General features: G+C 44.7%; 1 protein-coding gene across 1 annotated transcript in view; it reads right to left on the bottom strand.

The window, feature by feature from the left end:
- The window catches only part of LOC120481468 (calcium/calmodulin-dependent protein kinase type IV), an 81,668-nt gene that overhangs the window by 47,731 nt on the left and 10,073 nt on the right, over window positions 1–23,864 (bottom strand). The window contains exon 5 of the mRNA XM_039675134.2: window positions 19,186–19,258. Within this exon, the coding sequence (XP_039531068.1) occupies window positions 19,186–19,258 (73 nt within the window). The remainder of the gene's footprint in view (window positions 1–19,185; window positions 19,259–23,864) is intronic.

Below are 23,864 nucleotides of genomic sequence, written 5' to 3'. Positions count from 1 at the left end.
GCAGAGAACGGTTTGTGTTTGTGCTGTGCGGTACAGGCTTAAGTGGAAACATAACTGAAACAGTTACTTACTGTTCTTAGAACTGTTCAGTCCGATGATGGAAAATTGTGCTAGTGTCAGTGTTCCGCGATAATGTCAGTGGCAAGACACAAGTTTAAGGCTGCATTTACACTGCAAGTCTTGATGCCCAAATCCGATTTTCTGACTATATCTGATTTTTTTTGACCACCCGCTTACATCATGTTTTAAAAGTGACCCATATCCGATTTTGGCATTTACACTATACGATGCTAAAACAACCAAATGTAGACGTTCTGACCCGGAAAAGGAAGTAAATGCAATGGATGCAGATGCGAATAATATTATCCAGTGTTTTTCTTTCCACAATATTTTGAAAAGTCATTAAAAACTTTGGTCTCATATGGCGGAGAAAAAAGAGGAGAGCCCTTGTTGGCACTGTAGTCACAAGCGCTTAAAACTGTGCCTCCCCATACACTGTGTGTCTTCCATCGGGCCTATAATAAGTCATGTGATTTCAGTTGGTGGTGTTCACCTGAGTTGATGTCACTTTTTTAGTGACGTACGACTCGCAAATCGGAAAACGTCTCGGTTACGTATTTAACCCTCGTTCCCTGAGTAGGGAACGGAGACGTTACGTCGGATGACGGAGAATGGGGGTTAGAAAGCCAATAGAAATAGAAAGCCAATCCTCTTCGAGTATTAAAAAACGAGCCAATGGCATGAAAATGCCTTGGGTCTGCGGAATTTGCATCGCGTATCTCCGCCCCACCTAGTGGCTATAAAAGGAGGAAGCAGACGCAACCGCAGTATGTCTTCGCTGAGGTGCCGAGACTGAACTCAGGCGTCTACCCAGCGGAAGTGGCAGGGAGACGTAACGTCTCCGTTCCCTACTCAGGGAACGAGGGTTACATACGTAACCGAGACGTTCCCTTTCGTAGTCACTCCGAGTTACGTCGGATGACGGAGAATGGGGGTCCCCCGTGAAATCATGCCACCTTCACAGCTGTCTTCCAGTGCCCTGCGCAAGTCTGAACCCCTGTCGCACTTAGTTTACGGACGAGGAGTCCTACTTGACACAGGAATACCAAGGTACACTGGGGAGCATATCCCAGGGGAATATGCCGCAGTATGCCTACCCATAGGGAGGACTTAAGGATACACATATGGCCCATGGGGGCTACATATGGTGGAACACTGGAGATACCAACCCGTAGGGTGGCTAGAACCTTAAATCCAGGAGTGGCAAGGTGGCTTGCCAAGGGAAGACACATGCTCAGAGAGGCTTACAGTGGAGAATACACATGTGGAGGTTACAGCAGGAACCATGCACACGGAGGCACCTAGCTGACGTCCAGGCAACAGCACTGGCGCCAGCATCAACGGTTCTGGAGGACTCAGGGCTTCAACGGAAGGCTCAACTGAGGAAGTATCGCACTTATCCAGTCCGTGGAATGGAATGGCGAGCAAGCGAAGACACCTGGGCGGGTCCAGTACTGGCCGGGTGAGCGAGTACAAGAGAGGACACAGGCTCCACTCGGAGGTTATAGAAACTCGCGAATGTGTTAGGTGTCGCCCAGCCTGCAGCTCTGCAGATGTCTGTTAGCGAGGCGCCATGCGCTAGAGGCCAAGAGGAAGCCACACTCTGGGTGGAGTGGGCCGTCACACCAAGGGGGCACGGTCAACCTTGCTGCTGGTAAGATAAAGCGATGGTGTCCACTATCCAGTGAGACTGCCGCTGCTTTGAGAGAGCTGGCTCCCACCATAACAGACAAAGAGCTGGTCTGAGGTCCTGAAACACCGCGTTCTGTCTACGTAGGCACGGAGTGCACGTACTGGACAGAGCAGTGCCAAGGCTGGGTCTGCCTCCTCCAGGGGCAGCGCTTGCAGGTTCACCACCTGGTCCCGGAAGGGAGTGGTGGGAACCTTGGGCACATATCCAGGCCGGGGTCTCAGGATCACGTGAGAGTAAGCCGGCCCGGCATTTAAAACCACTTAGAGGTCCCAAGAGGGCACGAGAGGAGGGCGAGGTCTCCTTGCTCCCCTCAGAAACCTGATGATCAGGTCGTGCTTCCCCAAAGACTTACCTTCGACTGCTTCGAGGAATGTGGCAACCCTTCTTGCAGGAAGGAAAGCACGACACTGACCGGGCATCTTCGGGGATCTTCTCGGCGAGAAGAGCACCAGTCGACGAAGAGGTTCCACTTCAACGCATAGACGTGCCTAGTGGACGGCGCTCTAGCGCAGTGGTTCTCAAGTCGGGGGCGCCGACTCACTCGCGGGGGGTGAGTCGGCTATAGAATAGGAGGGGAAAAAATGTTGTTTTTTTATCACTAAACTACTGTCATAAAAAGTTAAAGTTTTATATATACATAACTCCAGAAAAAAAATTGAAATGTGTTTGGACTGATTTAAAAAGTTTTGATCAAATTTGATTGGTTTGTTGATAGTGAGTGCAAATGCAGCTGATAAGCGGTTTTATTAAGCGAGTCATTGAGTCGTTCATTCTAACGATTCGTTCAAACTATTGGTTCAAACGGCCGATTCATCAAGAATGAGACAGATGTTTGTGAATGGGTCATTGATTCTTTGACTTGAGTTGGTTAAAGAAAGACTTGACATCATCACTGAGCACACAGACAGATGCTCTCTTAAATATTTTCTACCAAAATCACAATTCAAGATGGCGCCAGGTTGTGTGTTGGCTTGCCGTCGCTCCACTTTTAGGATGTTTGTTTTTTGTTTGTTTGTATTTCTTTTATGTTTTATCAACCATCTGAATTGCTCACGGTTGATCTATGATCGCCTTTCGCTGCTTAGCCTTCGATCTACGGCTTTGGATGTGTGCAGCCGTGATTTGAACTTGAAATTGTTCGCTGAACAGCCACGCATGCTCCAGCCGCCGATGAAAATCTGTCAGGTAATGGGATGCGCGTGCTGGAGGAGGAGACGCCGCAGGAGACGAGGCACACGGGCTGGAGTTTTGGTGAAACTTAAGAAACTGAGGATCCTAAATAGTGGAGCTAGACTAATGGCGGAATCATGGCCTACCCATTTGATATATGTTTTGCCTGCCACATCAACACCATCGCGCTGGATTACACGGAGAGAGAGGAGTCGCGGAGGTGTGGTGCATTCAAACTTGCGGTCTGTCAAGCGAAATGAGGCAACGAAGCTAAGTGCTGTTTCTCACTCTAACCGGCCTGTTGAGTCGACCACAGTGCAAATGGCTTTGATAAACGCTCGGTCAGTTGTCAACAAAACATTCATTCTGAATGATTATTATGTATCATCTGGACTGGACTTTCTTTTTATCACTGAAACTTGGTTAAATGACGCTGACATGAGCCCTATTGCTGAGCTTGTACCAAATGGATGTAGCTATTTAAGTACATCGAGAAGTAACCGTCGGGGTGGAGGCTTGGCTGTGATTTTTAATAACAAGATGAAGTGCAAGTTACTGCCTGTTGAAACTTTCATGAGTTTTGAAGTGCAATTAATGAAAATTGACTTGCCATTACCAGTGCTTTGTGCCTTGATATATAGGCCTCCAAGTTACAATAAGAACTTTATCGATGATTTTTATGAGTTTTTATCTGTGATTGTCCCATCTGCTGACAGGATCTTGATCATGGGTGATTTTAATATTCATGTTTGTTGTCCTGGTAAACCAATGACCAAGGAGTTTTTGAATTTAGTTGATTCATTTAATTTATCCCAATCTGTCTCCGGTCCTACTCACGAACATGGGCACACACTTGACTTAGTGTTTTCTTTGGGGATAACAATAAGAGACATTTGTGTTGAAGAAATGGCCATCTCAGACCATATGCCTATTAGGTTTAATTTTACTTCTGCAACAAATGGCCTCTGTTGTCAGCCTTCGCCATTCTTGTCAAGGGTTATCACCACTTCTACACCTAGTGCGTTTTCAACGGCTTTTATTGAATTAGCCGCTCATATTGAGCCTACAGCATTGCCCACTGCGGGACCTGATGAATTGGTAAATTCTTTTAATCTTGCCTGTTCAGAGATCTTGGACAATATTGCGCCTTTTAAATTGAGAAGTCATAAAGTTAAAAAACAACCGTGGTTAAATGATGTAACACGAAATTTGAGGCGACTTTGTCGGCAGGCAGAGCGTAAGTGGCTGAAAGATAAACTGCAAATATCATATGAAATTCTTAGAGAAACTCTACAAAACTACCAAAACACCGTTAGAGCCTCAAGATTTTCATATTTATCGCAAGTTATATCACACAATGCAAATAATCCGAAGGTTTTATTTTCTACCTTAGATAAGGTAATGAGCCCGTCTATTAATTATTTTCCTACTCCGTCGACGGATCTATGTGAGAGTTTTTTAAAATATTTTATTGATAAGGTTGCTCTTATTCAGTCAAATATTGTGCCTGTAGGCAATACAGTCAATATAATAAATCCGCTTCTTTGCTGCTTAAGTAAATTTGAATCGATTACCTTAGCTCAGTTGGAAAAGGTAATAGTGCATTTAAAACCGACCACTTCACTATATGACGTTCTGCCGTCGCGATTATTTAAAGAAGTTGTTGACACGATTGGTCCCAGTATATTGTCGATTATCAACAGTAGTTTATTTTACGGAACTGTACCGTCGGGGCTTAAGCATGCTGTTATTGAGCCAGTCTTAAAAAGAATGAGTTTGGATCAAAACGATTTCAAAAATTTCCGACCCATTTCGAAACTGCCTTTTATGCATAAAATTTTAGAGAAAGTTGTCCATAATCAACTTACAGACTTTTTGAATGTAAATAACATAATGGACACTTTTCAGTCTGGATTTCGGATCAAACATAGTACAGAGTCAGCATTATTAAAGGTTACAAATGACATTCTGTTAAGTATTGATGCTGGGAAAAGTGTCGCCTTAATGATGTTAGATTTAAGTGCAGCCTTTGATACCTTAGATCATGTAATTTTAATACAACGTCTCAGAGATTATGTAGGCATCAAGGGTGTTGCCCTTGAGTGGTTTTCCTCTTATTTGCAAGACAGGACATGTTCTGTTAAAATTGGTAACTATGTCTCAGCACCCGCGACACTTTCCTGGGGGGTTCCCCAGGGATCAATCCTTGGCCCGACTCTATTTTCTCTTTATATGCTACCCTTGGAGTATATTTTTAAGCAGCATAATATTAACTACCACCTGTATGCTGATGATTTACAACTGTACCTTCCTCTGGAGTGTGATGGCTGTACATCTTTTACTAAATTTTATAATTGCTTGACTGAGGTAAAGGGATGGTTATCAAATAATTTCCTACAGTTAAATGAGGATAAGACGGAGTTTATCATTTTTGGGAATAAGGAGTTTGGGAACAATCTAGCTGGTAATTGTGGACTATTGTTTAACAATATCCATAGTTTTGTGAAAAACCTTGGAGTATTTTTCGACTCCGAAATGCGTTTTGATCGTCAAGTTAACAGTGTTGTGAAATCCTCTTTCTTTCACTTGAGAAAATTGTCCAAGCTGAAACCAATCCTTTCATATAAGGACTTGGAGATTGTTTTACATGCTTTCGTTTTAACCAGGTTAGATTATTGTAATGCTCTTTATCTAGGCATAAGTGATTCACTGGTTGGCCGTCTTCAGCGTGTTCAAAATGCTGCGGCGAGATTTCTAACAAATACCAAGAAACGTGATCATATAACACCCGTATTGATCTCTCTTCACTGGCTACCTGTTAAATACAGAATACAATATAAGGTGTTATTTTTTGTTTTTAAAGCATTACATGATCTAGCTCCTGAATATATAAAGGACATGTTAAGCCTGCGTCAGTCTCAACGCCATCTACGCTCCTCGCAGAAAATGCTTCTAACTGTCCCTCGGTCTCGCCTGAGGCGTAGTGGAGATCGAGCCTTTTCCGTTGCGGCTCCTGCACTCTGGAATGTGCTGCCATTATCTCTCAAATCGTCGTCAAGCACGGACATTTTTAAAAAGGATTTGAAGACTTATTTATTTCATCAAGCTTTTGGCATTTGAGTAGGTCCGAGATCTGTGAGCGATTTGTGGGTTGATTATCTGGGTGTCATGTCTTGATGTAATTTTATATCTCTGTGTATTATTTATTGCCTGTGGACAGCACTTTGGTCCATTTTAATGGTTTTGAAAGTGCTTTTATAAATAAAGGTTGAGTTGAGTTGAGTTGAGACAGGAATGAGTGCGCTCGACGTCCCAGTGCGTCAGCCCACTCATTCCTCTCTGTCTCTGAGGTTGTGGAAGGGAGCGTGTGTCGTCCCTCGACTACGCCACTCCCCTCCCCCTCTGTCGCCAGACCCCTGGCAGAACAGACCCCCGTGGAACGCTGGTCCTTCCCTGGTCTCTTCTGTCGGGGAGCGGGCTTCCACTGTGCATCCGGGCGGGGTAACTCCTGCGCGCAATAGGAATACGACTAGGATTTCTCAGTGCCCAACGACCAATAGGGCATCTAGTCTCTATATGATATCTATGGGTACAACCACCAATCAAAATCAAAATAAACAGTGTTCTAACCAACCACCGACAGGGGCAGCTGTGGTAGGCTATAGCTCTTGGGAAGCAGCCTGACCACGACCTCTCCCTCTCCCTTGTACAGAAATGTACAAGGTAAATAAATGATAATAGGCAACGTTCTGACAACTTGCTAGAAACCATTTATATTACAAATAACTATTCTGTTAGCTGGGAGAAAAGCTGGTAGCTACAGTAGCAATGTAGTTGATAACAATGTTCATGCATACAAAGTAAAAACAAATAGAAACGTTTTCTGCATTAGCCTATTTTAAAATAAACAATATTGAAAGTGTAAGTAACAGATATTATATTTACTTGGTTATAAAATTATGTTTGAAAAACAACTATAATGACTTATCCAGCAGAATGAGCCATCATTGAGGTAGACCGTCAATCTGAATATAGTAAGGGGAGCTACTTGGTTTGTTTGCGATCTCACTTTAAACACAAACAGAAGTGATGTCACCCACAATTATAACAATTATAAAATTGATAATAAATATGTAACACGCGTGCTTGCCGTCACCGTTTTGACATGTTTTTGAAGTTTACATGGAGATAACAACATCATCTTCAAATCCCGTTTTCAAAAACTTGTACTTTGAAACCTATTTCAAAGTTTGCATTGTCGGGCCACAAAATGCCGCTGTTGTGTAAACGAACAGCTAGAACACAAAGTATTATTAAAGTAATTAAAACCCACTTTGAAACTCAGAGTTCCCTTTCGTAGTCACTTCGAGTTAAGTCAGAAGTGACGGAGAATGGGGGTTTCGCATAGAAAGCCAATCCTCTTCGAGTATTTAACAACGAGCCAATGGCATGAAAATGCCTTGGGGCTGCGGAATTTGCATAGCGTATCTCCGCCCCACGCAGTGGGTATAAAAGGAGGAAGTGAACGCAACCGCAGTATGTTTTCGCTTCGGAGCCAAGAGACCTCTTCACTCCTGAAAGCCATTCTCACTGATCCAAAGACTCTTCGAGACGAGCGTCCTCTTCAGTGTTGGTGTGACGGCGGTACCCAGCGAGATTCTGCATCGCCTGCGATCTGAGCAGTGGTCTGCCAGACTTTGCGCTTCTCCCTGGTCGCCTCAGCGCTGAAAGAGTGAATTTCCTCCTCTCATTGAAAGAGCTGCACGTGGTACGTCTTTTTAAAGATGTCTCGCCCGTGTTCTTCTGGGTGCGGTCGATTCATGTCATCTTCTGATGGTCACGATCGCTGCTCTGTGTGCCTGGGCATTCAGCATGCAGCAGCAGCGTTCGTGGATGACTCATGTTCCTTCTGTGGGAACATGACCATCTCTACACTGAGATCTAGACTCAATGATCTAACTAAAGTGAGAGTCCCCGTCCCCGCTACTCGATCTGCTTCTTCAACGAGAAGCTCTTCGACTCGCGGCCAGGGTGATCTGACGGTGACGGTGTGGAACAAAGCCCCGACGATAGTTCCTCGGGCCACACCCCCCGCTCCAGTGGTAGAGCCAGCGAGCGTCAGTTCGAATCAGCCATCTGCCTCTTCGCAGGTACCGTCTGTTTCGTTCGGCGCTCCAGAGGATGATGCGATGTCGATCGCAGCATCACAAGGCGGGCTTGATTCCTCGGGAGATGAGGATGCGGTTGCGTTGCCTCCCTCGGGAGTGCCAGCGTTGCCCGTGTCTGATCCCGAGTTAACGGCCATGCTATCTCGGGCCGCCATGAGTATCGGGCTAGATCGGGCTAACCCTCCGCCCTGCCCCGATCTCTCACTGATGGATAATTGGTTTTTGGGCAAGGCTGCCGCCGCAAGGCCACAGCCGACCCCAATACCTTTTTTCCCCGAGCTGCATGCGGAGCTGACGCGCACTTGGAAGGCTCCTTTGTCCTCCTGAGAGCGCACTCTAGCCTCCCCCGCCTTTCCTCCCCTCGATGGTGGGGCTGCCCGCGGGTACACTGGGATGCCCCCGGTGGAGCGCTCTGTTGCGATGCAACTGTGTCCACAGAGCGCCTCCTCCCGTGGTCCTCCTAAGCACCCATCCAAAGCCTGTAGGTTCTCGTCTGCTATGGCGGCGCGTTCCTATAGAGCGGCGGGACAGGCGGCCTCCACCCTGCATGCGATGAGCACTTTGCAGGTTTTCCAAGCCAAACTGCTCAGAGATATGCACGAGGGGGGGACTGACCAAACGGCCTTTAACGAACTGCGAGCGGCCACAGACCTTGCTCTCCGGGCAACGAAGGTGGCTGCTCGCTTCGTTGGACAGGTGATGGCCACTAGCGTGGTCCAGGAGCGCCATCTCTGGCTTAACCTGGCAGATACACAGGATGCCAAACGGACTCATCTGCTCGACGCCCCGCTATCCCAGGTTGGCCTTTTCGGCGGTGCAGTCGAGGACTTTGCCCAGCAGTTCTCAACTGCCTCATCCGATTCGTTCAAAACACTGAATCATTCAAAACACGATTGAGTGATGTGAGATGCGGTATGCTGTGATCGTTGTTTGGATTAATCAGATTCAGATCTATTTTCGCAGCTAAAATATACCAAAACAGTCATTATTTCGTCTAAAATGTAAGTGACTTAATATTATTTTTATTAACTTGTTTGTTGAACTGTCATATGAAATCAGTGTCACATTTTTAATCGTGAGGTGATGGTAAATTAAGTGATGGTCGTTAGGTGGTCGTGTGATATTATAATATGTTGCTCAAGTGTATTCATTTAACTGCAGTATGTCGTTTTAGTGTCATTGTCGGATCTTTGTATTTCTTCACGTGATATCTCGCCACAAACACATATTTCATCTCATTAAACGATAAATTAAACACTATGTATTATTTTAATCCATTGCTGGACATCGATATGTTATTGTGGTGTACATCTGATTTATGATTTAGCATTGTATTAGCGATTTGAAACGAACACATTTTTCGCGCTGCCTGTGAATGTCCTGAATGTGACTTGCAGAAAGACGCGCGCCACCATAAATGCGCATGCACAAATCGTGCGCCAGAATACAGTTCTTTCGCGCTGGATTATGCCAATATGTCGTTTGTTCAGTATCTTCATAACATAAGAGCAGTCTTTTTGAGGGACAAAGAGTTGTGAGATCTGCGTCTCAGCTAGCAGCTGATCTTAAAGGGCCAGCTGCCAATAAAGCATTCTGTCAGTAAAGTTAATTAATGAACAAAGAGAACAGAGAAAATTAATAACTGGTCTTAAACTTGTGTAGCTTTAATAAGGATTAGTCTATTTATAATTTATGCAGTGCAGACTGTTTGATAACTTTATTCAATTTCTGTATGTGTACTACCTTAGGCCCAGGGATGTTGCTACCCCTTTTACTGGGGCACATGCCCAACTAATCTGCTGTGCCCCAGTAAATCTGTGTAAAAGTTTGAGTTTAACAATTTATTTTATATTTCAGTCTATTTCAAATAAATTATATTATAGGGTAATTATATTAACGATCTATTTGCAATGCATTAATAAAACAATTGAATCAACGCTTGTAAAAGCAACACAGTTTAACCGAAAACAGAAGCTGACCTGCACGTGACAGAAATCCTTGTCTGCACGCGTCTGTGTGCGCACACATCTGAGCACAGTCAGCATGTCCGGTGTTCGCACGCTATTAAGGTAGGCTCTGAAAACATGACGAAACAAAAGTTTGTAATTTATACAAATAATAAAGTTTAGTTTTACTTAATGTATACATAGTTTGGTGTGTAAGTGGGCTAATCATATTATGTTTGTGTGCAGAGTTACTATGCAAAAACTTTTTTTTTTTAAGAGTTAATGTTAAAATAGTTTTGAATGTTGACAATCGCATTTTGTAATGTGGATCATTCTTTGCCACATTTATCCTTATTCTCATGTTTAACAATCTGTTATCTGCTTGACAAGTCATTTATGCAACTGCTGTCCACTAACATACTTTGGAATGTTACCCAATTTTTTGGCCTTGAAATACCTTTAAATGCGCATATGAAAGTCGGAGAAATCTAAATTTTCTCGGGGGAGACTCCCCGAACCCCCCTAACTTTCAGAATAAAAGCCTGGTGTTTTTAAAACAATCACCCCAGCCTTCAGCACTGTAGCACATAAAATAAACACATTGTTGTGTTCTGTACTACTATGTTTCATTGTGTGTGATTACAATGTATCATATGACCTATCGGTAAGCCCCGCCTTCCTTAGTTACTTTTGCTATCCCAGACAAATAATGTCGAGTTTGGCACTGGGGCACCAACTGCAATGAACCAGCTTTGGGGGTGGCCCAGCTTGCAAAAGGGTGAGAACCCCTGCTCTAGCGGAGGTGATGGTAGCCACCACTGCAGGTGGCAGGGTACTCAAACCTGCCTCGTCCCATCCAGAAGCCACACGTGTAGTCTCCACAGATCGGGACGAGGGTGCAACAGGGTGCCCCGTCTCTGAGAGAGGAGGTCCTTCATCAGAGGAATTGGCCAAGGAGGTGCTGTCACGAGGAATATGAGTTCGGAGAACTAGGTCTTGGTGGGCCAATAAGTGGCTACCAACAAGACCTGCTCCTCGTCCTTGATTTTGGACAGAGTCCATGCAAGAAGGCTCACTGGGGGAAACGCATATTTGCGTAGACCCCGCGGCCAGCTGTGCGCCAGTGCATCTGTGCCGAGGGTGCCCTCGGTCAGAGAGTAATACAGGGCGCAATGGGATGAGTCGGGGGAAGCAAACAGATCTATCTGTGTCTCCCCGAACTGGTCCCAGGCTTGACCGACCAGGGATGGAGTCGCCATTCGCTGGAGACAGGCCGGATCCGTGACAGCTCGTCGGCTGCCAGGTTCCGGTCTCCTGGAATGTACACTGCACGAAGGGACCTCAGGTGCTTCTGACTCCATAATAGGAGGTGGCGTGCGAGTTGCGACATCCGACGTGAGCGCAGACCACCCTGACAGTTGATGTACGCTACTGTTGCGGTATTGTCTGAACGGACAAGTACATGTTGACCCCTGAGCAGTGCTCGAAAGCGGTGCAGGGCCAGGCGTACTGCCAGCAACTCGAAGCAATTGATGTGCATGAGGCGCTGGGGCCCTGTCCAGGACCCCACTGCCGCATCACCATTGCACATGGCTCCCCAACCCTTGGCAGATGCATCTGTAGAGACAACAACATGCCTGGAAACTCGCTGAAGAGGGACACCTGCCCTTAAGAAGCTGAGGTTCGTCCACGGGAAGAAGGTCTGACGGCAGGTCGGAGTTACTGCCCCAGGAGCCTCTGAAAGAGTTTCAGTTGGACCGCGCTCTTGCCCTCGAACTGTCGAAGAAAAGTCAGCAGTGAGTGCGCGTGCTTGCTCGTGAGCTGCGCGGACATGGCGACCGAGTCTATCTCCATGCCGAGACAAGAGATCCTCTGCACGGGGCAAAGTTTGCTCTTCTCCCGATTGACCCGAAGGCCCAGACGGGCTTAGGTGCCATAGCACAAGGTCTCTGTGTTCGCAAACCTGCTCTCGAGAGTGTGCTAGGATAAACCAATCGTCGAGGTAGTTCAGGATGCGAACCCTGTGTTCGCGAAGGGGAACAAGGGCTGCCTTGACAATCTTTGTAAAGACGTGAGGAGACAGAGCTAAGCCGAATGGGAGAAGCGTGTACTGATATGCCTCTCCCTTGAAAGCAAACCGAAGAAACGGTCTGTGTCGAGGTAAGATGGAGACATGAAAGTACGCGTCCTTCAGGTCTATCGCTGCAAACCAATCCCGAGGCCGAACGCACTCGAAAATGCGTCTGGCCGTGAGCATTTTGAACGGCAGTCGATGAAGAGTACGGTTCAAAACGCGAAGGTCCAGGATCAGTCGTAACCCACCGGTCTTCTTAGGGACAATGAAGTAGGGGCTGTAAAACCCTGACCTCATCTCGGCTGGAGGGATAGTCTCGATTGCACCCTTCGCCAGCAGGGTAGCAATCTCCGCTCTCATGATCGGGGCATTGCCACCGACCACAGTAAAGCGAACTCCCCGGAAACGGGGAGACCATGCGAACTGAATCGCATAGCCGAGCCTGATCGTTCGGGTGACCCAGCGAGATAGGCCGGGGAGCTCTAACCAAGCTCCCAGGAACCGATCGAGCGGGGTAATACGAACCACCAGCGTCCCCCCGGAGGGGCAACAGGGTGGAGAGACCAGCAGACGCGGGGGTGTTACCCCCCGCGTGTGCGTAGTCGAGCTCCGCTCCCCGACAGAGGAGACCAGGGAAGGACCAGCGTTCCACGGGGGTCTGCTCTGCCGGGGGTCCGGCGATAGAGGGGGAAGGGAGCGGCGTGGTCCGGGGACGACACACACTCCCTTCCGCTCTGTCAGAGACAGAGGAGAATGAGTGCGGCGACGCTCTGTGTGCTCAGTGATAGTGTCAAGTATTTCTTTAACCAACTCAGGGTTCTGCCCACCCGTGGGTGAGAAGCGGGCAGCAGAGAACAAAAGATTCTCCCCCGGCCCTCCACCGGGGGAAGGAGGGGGCCTGCTACCGCCTCCTGAGAAAAACTTGACGCCATCACTGAGCAGCCCGTCTCAGGAACGCCGCTTCGCCTGGCGTTTAGCGGGGCGAGGGGCCTGAGGGGCTGTGGCGCCTTCCTGCGGCCTCCTCCACGACGCGGCCCGGGTGAAGGCTGCAGCTGGCTGTCGGGGCAGGATATGTTTAATAGCCTCTGCCTGCTTCTGGGCGGTCGAGAACTGCTGGGCAAAGTCCTCGACCGCACCGCAGAAAAGGCCAGCCTGGGAGAGGGGGGCGTCAAGCAGACGAGTCCGCTCGGCGTCCCGCATATCTGCCAGGTTGAGCCATAGGTGGCGCTCCTGGACCACATTAGTGGCCATCACCTGACCCAGGGAGCGTGCAGCAGGAAAGGCGGGGGAGGCTGACGATCGCTCACGGGAGGTCAAAGGAGCCTTCCAAGTCCTCGTCAGCTCCCCATGCAGCTCGGGGAAGAAAGGAATTGGGGCTGGCTGTGGCCGTGAGGCGGCAGCCTTGCCCAAAAACCAATCGTCAATCCGTGAGCGATTGGGGCAGGGCAAAGGGTTCCACTCCAGCCCGATGCTCACGGCGGCCCGAGATAGCATGGCTGTCATCTCAGGATCAAATACGGGCAACGCCGGCGCTCCCGAGGGAGGCAACGCAGCCGCATCCTCACTTCCCGAGGAGTCTAGGCCACCTTGTGATGCCGCGATCGACATCGCATCCTCCTCCGGAGCACCGAATGAAACAGACGGCACCTGCGAAGAGGCGCTCGACTGAATCATAGCAGCACTCCCATTCTCCGTCATCCGACGTAACTCGGAGTGACACACAAATGCACGTATCTGAATCATATCCGATTTATTACCACAAATGAGTGAGGCCTGAATCCGATCTGAGAAAATCGAAATCCATGCATTTTTTTTCCTGCTTACAAGTTCACCGGTCATATCCGATCTGTGCAACATGAGAGGAAAAAATCGGATTTGGGTCACTTGAACCATTCGGTGTAAATGGGGCCTTAGTGAAACATGCAACTTTCCACTGACACATGCCGATGAAGACCGGATGTGCCAATAAACATATCGACATGTCCTCTTGGCTTCTGTGCGTCAGATGCCATGTCAATTAATGTTAAAACTGCTACTACACCAAATGTGTGCAAAAATCAGCGTTGGCGAGTATAAACGGTGTCAACCCTCGCCAGTTGGCCACAATGGCCAGTAATATTTTTATGAATTCTTACAATGCATGAACGTGAACAAATGTGAACGACGCTCGGGACAGTTGACAGGTCAATGCTGGATCGTCACGAAAGTTTAGGCCTTGACAATTGAAATATTCAAGCACAAGAAGATGTGAAAGGGAGCTCATTTGACACACTAAGTGGAAAGTTTTTTGTGAGCAAACATCCGAAACGCACCCAGAACAGAAACCGCATCTCAGACAGGGCGCAAATATTAAATTGAGCTCTCTTTCACATTTTCTTTTGCTTAAACAGTCAAGTTAACACAAAATTATGTCAAAAAATACAGAGAATCATAGTAAGCATAGTCGGTTATGTCTTAAGTGATCGTAAACAGTTGAGAAAGTAAACACATGGATATTAGATCCATGCATTAGCTCTTAAAGTGACAGCAGCCTAATAATCCTAATAATCCTGCTGTTGTCTGTGTTTTAAATGTTAATCAAACAACAAAGAACAAAGAAAAAATCCCTCATTGCATTTGACTGAATAACTTTTACAATTATTATTAATTAAGTTGATGTTTAATTTCTAGTGAAGACTGTGCAGCGTTATTTTACATTTGCTTACTTTATTACATTTCTGTACCTAATAAACTACTGTTATACCTACCTGAAAAATTTGAAAAAGCCCTGCTTATTTTTTTGTGTTATATTGTATTTATCTGTGCTTTTGCTTGTTATTTGATTATTTGTTCTTATTTTATTACTGACTTTTTGTCTTAAATAATGTTTTAAGTATATATTAGTTGGGCTAGTAGTTTTAGCTGTGGTCTTGAAATTGTAATAGAGAATTGTGAATCTTCACTGTTTTTTGTTTAGTTTTTTTGCAAAAACAGTTTCATGGTCAGTACATTTTCTTAAGTGACAGGCCATTGGCAAGTATAACAAGATAGTTTTAGGCAATCGACAGCATTTGTAGCATAATGTTGATTACCACAAAATAATTTTGATGCATCACTTTTTATCTTAAGAAAAGTAGAAATCAAGGGTACATGAGGCACTTTCAATGAAATGTAAAAGCAGAATGGTGAAACTTATAATTTTATAAAAGCACTTACATTATCTTTCCAAAGTATTATTTGAGCCATTTTTCGTACTAATTAATTTCGGACTGGACTGTTCCGCATTTTATGATAAATTCACGAGTTCACACTTACAAATACGTCAGATAGAATAAATGCATATTTGGCGTGCTGTCCGAGGAGAGGGCTCCGGGCTCGGTATGTAGCCCGAACCCAGAGTGCTCCCCCCGTATTGCTGGTTAAGAAGTAACCAGTTGAGTGTGAAGAGACGGGGTGGTGGAGGGATGCTGTAAAACTGTCAAGGAACATTGGTGAGTCAAATGAGTATAGACCTTTTTACAGTTGGTAAACATGGTGACGTTTTTTTTGTGGGCGGAGCTTAGGTGGAGGCAGAAAGATCCATCTGGCCGCTTCACTAACGCTAGTTAGCAAGGATTGTTAGCTTGTTTTTTTAACAATGACTGGAGAAAATCCGATATTATCTTAATGTGTAAGGTCACTCAGTGTCCAGGACCGTGATTGTTATTTCCAAAAGTTATTTTTAACGGACGGAACCAGATTGGCCGACCTGTAGCCGCCTACACGCTAACTCAATGCATGGATGATCTGACAGGATTAACGTACGTTACCTCGGTTGAGTGGCCTGACTTCTAGACCTACCTTATAGAGAAACCGATCGTAAATAGAAACTGAGGGCATATAAATCTTTAGATGCCTATATGGTCCTGTACAAGACTTGTGTGTACGATCCGCAGTTCTGCCGAGCCAGCGCCGAGACCACGACAACGTAAAGAGAGTGACATTATAGTGCGATTTTAATGATGTGAATATTTTCTAGAAATAAAAGTTCCAGATACAGCATATTCATTTTTCATCAATTCTTGCACCAAACAACACAACAAGATGACATTTAATAATAGTAACAATTATTTAAGCTCCTTATTATGTAGCCGAATCTGTGCTGTTTTGTATTGGCCGCCTCCAGTTTTCACTTTGTTTTGCCTCCAGCTAGCGCCGTGACGTAACTGTGACGTCGGCGCAAAAGGGGTCTATAGGTCTCCAACTCAAGCTGACTGGATAGACATGTTGATTACTGGTTGTCGACAGCTGGTTGGAATGATGTGATAATTGGATCAATTATTTGATCGTGCTCCTCCCGAATTTTGTTTATAAAACATCATCCTTTGAAAGACAAGCGCACGCTGGCAAAAATTGGTTCCACGAAAAATACAAAACAGCAACAGTGAATGATGCTGTTGCACCATCTTGTTACCAATGGTCTGCAATTTTATGTACCCTAAGTCTACTTTTTTTTTACACATAGCTAACAATATTATTAAGTGTAACTTGTATGTGTGCAGTAGGTTTTGTGGGTCTGTGGTTCTGAGTCTGTCCCATATTCCACTCTGAGAAATCTGGTTACCCTACCTTTAATGTGTCTATATGTAAATGATCTTTGTAACAACTGGCTAAATTCTGCATGTCAGCATAATCCTTACAATATTTTTTTTAGTACGGGCTAAGTAGATGAACAATAAACAGGCATTAATCTGTAAGTTTGGATGTTAATATATTAATAAGATCTTGGTTATAACATCAAAACCATGGAGATTTCAGAATTGTTGCAGTTCATCCACATTACCATTATTGTTTTTCACATATGAATGGAAAATCTGCGTGCGTGAAAACGTCTCAGTTACTAATGTAACCCTTACTCCCTGAAGGAGGGAACAGGAGGCCTAACATCGACGTGACGACGTAATTGAGATCACTTCAGGGAGCCCTATGATCTTCGAATTGTCTACAGAATGAGCCGATCAACATTGGCGTGCATGAATTGCGTCACACGCCCCACCCAGCAGCGTGGTTATAAACAGGAAGCGAGTGTACGCACTCATTGTTTTCCGCTGAGGCGCCGAGATCGTGACGGCCATTACAGGACGTCACGTCTCCCGTTCCCTTCTTCAGGGAATAAGGGTAATATATTAGTAACCGAGACGTTCCCTATCAGTTGCTCATATTCGACATAACGTCGATGTGACAACGTAATTGGGATCACTATGGAAAACGCCACGGTTTTGCTGCCACATCCAGCGCCCTAAGCAAGACTCTCAAAACCCCAACTGGCTGGGGCGGAAGGCCTGCATAGAGGGAGTTTAAACTGCTGTTACGTTATACCCAACACAGTGGAACTCTGGAATAACACTGGGAAAGTGTGCCTTTCCAGGGGAGAGGGATGCTGTGGAAGCCACATCCTGCCCACAGGGAGGTAACATGTGAAGAATACACATATAGACTGGCCCGTTAGGGGCAGTGCAACATGGGGAATGTCACTTGGGTGGCCTGAGAAGGGGGGGGGGCAACACCGGACAGTGACGGCAGGGAAGGGAAAGACACAGACTCACCCCAGGGAGCTGGTCGTGGAAGAATACGCATAGGGATGGGAATCGAAAACCGGTTCCACTCGAGAACCAGTTCTAAGTTTTACGATCCATCAATATTGTATGGCCTCGACTTTAACAAGTCCCATCTTATCGATGCTCCTGCTCTAAGTCATAGTAAGTAGGCTACAGACCATGAATTCACAAACTTTCCCTTTTTGTCCTTTATCAAGCACCATAGTACGATTTCCAAAGCGAATTTTTCACCATAATAAAGCACCATTGCATCGATTTCCAAAGCGAATTTTTGTACTGCCAAAGTCTTATTTGATCGGTGAGTAATGTAGATGAACTGCTGCACTTGTGACAGGGCGCATGTTTAACTGAACGAGCAGAAAGTAAGTGAGCCCTGGTTGTGCGTGCGAGCACTCTCTATCTTTGGAGCAAGATCAACATGTAGGCTATAAAACCTACCTAACCTGTTAGGTGTCGTCCAGCCCTCAACTTTACAAATGTCTGTCAGCGAGGCGCCGTGTGCTAGCACGCAAGAAGAAACGACACTCTGACCCAGGAGCTCTGGGTCAGAACCACCCTCGTTCATGTCCATGAGCGCCTGGGCCTGGTGGACCTGCAAGAGCGCCATGGCAAGGAGGATGGAAGCAGCCTGTCCACAGGCTTTATAAGCCTTTGCCGAAAGACCAGACGAAAACTTACAAGCCTTGGAAGGGAGTTGTGGATTACCCCGTCACAGGAAAGCATAGCTGCCCTCTCTGGAGCGGTCTCGGGCACCGCTACACTCCCCGTAGGGGGCATCGCAGCCGAGTCCTCATCTCCAGAGGACTGAAGCTCCCCCTCTGATGCTGTGACTGACATCTGGTCATCAGGTGAAGCTCCAAAGGACACGACTGGTCGTCCATGCGAAGGACCAGCATGCTGCTTTGAAGGCTCCAACGGTGGCAGCGCTTGTGAGGCGTGAGGAGCCCATGGAGATTGCCACGGCGGGGAAGCCCTCACGGTGATCCTCAGATCACCCTGGCCATGCGCCAAAGTAGGTCTATTCTAAGGTCCAGATCTAGATCGGGCATAGACGAGGAGACTGCACCTTCCTTGAGGTAAGCGAGTCTCGATCTAAATGCTGCTAAAGTTATATTCCCACAATGGGAACATTAACTATTCAAAAAGGCTGCCTCAGGGTGTTGAATGCCCAAACACAAGAGGCAACTATTGTGGCCATCTGCTGGCGCCAGGGAACGACTGCATCCAGAAACCACAAGCAGAATGACATGCTGAAAAGGACGCAGAGTCACGCTTGTTTTGGTCTTTTAGTGAAAACAAAAAACAGAAAAACCCAGGGGTAGCCGCGGTGTAACGCGATTCATGCACGCCAACGTTCATTGGCTCGTTTTGTAGACACTCGAAGTTGATAGGGGTCCCTGAAATGATCCCAATTACATTATCACGTCAACGTTACGTCAAACATGAGCGAGTGGATAGGGAACCATATTTTTATAACCTGTGATTCATATGGTCTTACCGCCACAGCCTCCAGAATCTGTTTGATAACGTGCGCTGCATCTCGCTCGCTGTAGTAGCCCCTCTCCACAATCCTGAAACAACACACAGCTCATGTATGAAGATGGTCAAGACAAATTCTGTAAAAAAACAACAACAAAAATCACATAGCACATATAGACTTTTAAATGTTTTTAAAAATGAACAGCTGATGTATGTGTGTCTGGCAGCATCTAGTGCTCTGTTTAGCAGTGTTGATGTGTCGGCAAACCCTAAACTCATTATTGGGAAGTTGTTTTATTTAATTTCGTCTCACTTATAGGCAGAGGAGCAGACAGGCGTTGTAATGACCTGAGCCGGAAGGTGCTGATGATAAAGAAAGAATGAGAGTCATGTGCTGAAGACCACAATAAAGGCCAGATTTCAAGCAAAATCGAAGAACGGAATTCATTCTGAGTTTTTTTTTTGGAGGGAGTTTAGAACTTTCCAGAAAGTTCGCTATGGTTGGTTAACACTTTTGAACTCCCATTGGTTCATAGTGATTATCTAATAGGTAGGTGTGTGCTGAGGCTCGACCTTCTTTCATGTGAAAATCTTTTCCTGTTCATTTCTCCTGTTCAGTCTGTCGTAGTCAGACGTCCGTGACTGAGAGTGACATGAACACAATGGAGATCTGCTTAAAATGGACTGCATTTAGAAATGCACTGCAAGTTTGAAAATCAAGTTGTACTTCTGATGAAATGAGACAATTTCATTATTTTTCATGTTTAGTATGGTAAAGCTGCTTGATTTTAAGAAATATATTGTATAGGTATAGTATAAGTATAAGCGTGGCGTGACTTTACTAGAGTGCCGAATTGCAGAGTTCATGCAAACATATCCACGTTGCTATTATCAGATGCTTTTCTTATGCTTTCTTTAAAAAATGCTTTCTGTTTTCTCAATTTTGTTGTGTTTACTTTGTTAATGAGAGAGGATAGCATGCATACACAGTGGTAAAGCCATAACTATCTTTTAGAATATATATGTGGACATACTAAATAGCTACGCCTATAGGCCTGCTCTATAGGACTGTAATGGCTCGTTTCCACTGAGTGGTACGGTACAGTTCGGTTCGGTACGCAATTATTTGTTTCCACTGTCAAAAGTTCTGAATGGTAGCAAAAAGCCGAACTGTACCGTACCACTTTTTGGGTACCCTTCCGTTGGGGTACCTAGCACAGTGGTTCAGTACTAAAAGGTGGAGCTAGACTCACTGCAGAACGCTGATTGGTGGACAGAGTATTGTCACTCGCGCGTGCTACAAGGGCATTAGAAGCATACAGTTGAAATATAATACTACTGTTATTGTGTCACGAACTGTAGTTTTAAGAGTTTTTCAGGCGAGAAAGTAGTTTTTTAAAGCTCAAATCAGTGGTTTATTTATAGATTTATGATAATTAGACTGAGATCCATTCCAAGCGATCACCGGACCCTCACGCTCGTGTCCCCCACCTGGAACAGCCTTTCCTCGGCTAGTCATACTGATGTGTGCCGCTGACTCTGACGTCTCTGTAGTGGTTAAACATGAGATATAGTTTGTCTTGTACAGACCTAACAGGTGATCTTTGGTCTCGTGAATCTATAATTCGTTCCCTGGCCAATAGTTTTGGCAGAAGGCTAAGTGAAGTTTCATATCGTTGAGCGCTGAATTTGTATATTTGACTGACTGAATTGTTTCTTTATGTTATTTAAGCTTTACTATATATCTTTTTGTACCTTTTACTTATACTTTTATAATGGCTATTATTGATAAAACTGAAATTCAACAAAAATAGATAGTTTTGTCATTTTTTTTATTTTATTTTATTACAAGATCATCTGTAATGTTGTTTATTGCAACATTTATACCAATGCGATATGCAATACATTACATATTGCCTGGAATATGTTTAATATTTTTAAATTTAAACGAAAAAAGGCAGGGTTGTGTTTCATATTTAGTTTTGTTATAAATATAACGTTACATACATGCAGTGAATATAATCAATTGAGAATGAGGAGTTGTCGTCATAGTACAGAGCCCCTCCCCTCTCTGCCATGTTGGTAGGATTCCCACAGCAAAACATGATTGTTTACGTGTGTTCTTAACTCGGTAGTAGAAGAGGTTCTCGCAATTCCGCACTTTTTTTACCATGCCTGGAAGTCACTGCTGCGTTAAAAACTGCTCCAATAACTCACACGATACATATGGAAAACATAGGGACAATGGAATACAGTTTTTTAGGTTACCGCAATGGACACAGCATCAGGTAGAGTTTCTGCCGAGGAGAAGCTGGATTGCTTGGTTGGCTAATGCCTTTAGTATACGATTTTCACTGTTTGCTGTGCCTTAACGAACATACGCAAAAGTGTTGTTTGAGAGCCTTGTTCATTATTTCTTTGAAATAAATGTTTGAAACAACTTGATATGGCTTAAGTATATTTATTGAGAACTGAAATATATAACGTTACATATTTATTTTTGGACAACATAAGTTACATGGACAACATAAGTAATAATAATAAAATAATAATACTGTTATTAGTGCAAAAGAACAAATATATTGATGCTGCTTCTCCAAATACCACTGTTTTGCGCTTTTGTGAGATTGTTTCTGTAAGGTTCCTTTTATTTTGCTATTATCTTTTTGCCTTGCTTTCCTTTCTTCCTTTTTTCTCGTATTCTTAGCTCTGTCTCTGTCCTGCCAAAATAATAAATGCGCAAAAATAATAAATGCACAAAAATTAAAAAGAGCTCTGGAATGTTTAGTCGCACCTCTGTGAGGTTCTAAAGGCGTTGCCACTGGTAACAGATAGCGCCTCCAACCATCATGGCCGACCGGCTCAGACCCCGCCCAAATCGGCACGTGACTCCTCATTCTCAATAGGCTATGCATTGCCTGAACCACATTTGTGTGCTTTATAATGTTTAAAATGTAATGAAATTAAATCGAAAAGAAGCAGAGTGGTGTTTTATAACATATTTCGTTTTATTGTTGCCTAAAATGTACATACAGAGATAACCGGAGTAGCAGAGCCAGAGCGAGCTGAGTGCCACGTTCAAGAACGCGCTGTTCCATTACCAGAATTACTGGACTCGTGTACTCGGGATCATCCTCCTGAGTCGGACTTTGCGTTGGCTACTTGGTATTGAGAAACTCCTAATGCCAGCGCTTGTTTCTTGTGAAAAACATGCCGAGAAGCAAGAACAAGATCTGCTGTCTGTCATCCATTGTTGTTCACTTGTTGTCATCCATTGTTGTTCATGTCGCTTTCTTCGCGCGAAAATGACGTCGATCGCTTCTTTCCAGCAAACACCACGCCTATCAAGTAAGGGTACTGTTGGCGGTGGAAACGCAAGCCGGATCATGGTGTACCGACCCGACCCATACTGTACTGTACCGTACCGTACCCCTCAGTGGAAACGAGCCATAAGTCGACAAGTTTCAATAAACTGTTATTTATTCAAAGAGCAATGAATCCGTGGTGAAACAAAATAATATGCCAAGTATACTTGCCACCAGACTTATTCAGGATACTTCAAGTGTGTTAATGATTAGTTAACTTGAAGTGGAACAACTTATTTTGTACTGAGTATTTAGTTGTAATTAAACTGTAGTAAAGCATAACTTTAAGTGTATACTTTTGTGTACTTTTGTAACTTATTTAAGTATACTTAATATACTTTAAGTATATGCCTACATGCTTGATTTGTGATATTAAAGTGTACTTTACTTAGTTTACAAGTACATTACAAATTCATTATGTGTGTCTTCAAAACATACAAGTCATACACCATAAGTCTATTATATTTGTGTAAAAGGTATATGCTGCTTAGTAATACCTTTGGCTTATTCCAAATACAACAAATGCACATTAAAGGGGGTCGTTTGCGATTTCACTTTTTTTTTAAATAGTGTGTAATATATTGTTGATGCATGAACAGTATCTGCAAAGTTGCAGCACTGAAAGTTTAGTGTAAGCAGAGATATCGTCTTTTAAAAATCAGGACGTATATTGCCTACAAAAACGACTCGATTGGGACTACAGCTGGGTTTTAGATGTCACTAACCCACACATTTGCATCAACCCTCCCTCCGGAAAATGCAAAAAAGGGCATGCGCATATTTCTGCGGCTCGTCGAGTGTGTTGTGTTCACCCAGCTGTCAGGTCTTCTGTGTTCGAGCTTCCCACGGACGCTGTCAACAATGGATACAATTTATGTTTGATTATGTTCCTGAAATGATCGTAATTTATCTCTCTGTGCTGCGCATTTTACAGAAGACAGCTTCCAGAATCTCCACGAATTCAATGCCAGATTCAACAAGAAACTGTTACTAAAACATGAAGCAGTTCCAACTTTAAAACCAGAGGCAGCAGTTGTTGGGCCACAACCTGTAAGTAGGCAAAGACTTAATCATTTTAAATGCATTTGCATGTATAATTCCAGACGTAGCCTTGTGTTTTATTTTTTTCAAATGCCAGCGCTGGCTTTATAGTCACTAGGCTACTAGTTATGCTATTTTGTGTCTACGACAAACCCGTACAAACATAATGGACCTGAATTTTGTATAAGTACTAATGTTTTAAACGTATTTTTCATGTGCCTTATGACGTTATTTTCGATTTGATCAAGAACCTAAACTAATGCCAATGCTGTTTGAGTATAACATTAGTAGC

Source organism: Pimephales promelas, chromosome 21 (assembly GCF_988280905.1).
Source record: "Pimephales promelas chromosome 21, fPimPro1.hap1.1, whole genome shotgun sequence".
Taxonomy (NCBI): domain Eukaryota; kingdom Metazoa; phylum Chordata; class Actinopteri; order Cypriniformes; family Leuciscidae; genus Pimephales; species Pimephales promelas.
Note: the sequence above shows the minus strand (reverse complement) of the source record. Positions and strands in the feature narration are given on the sequence as shown.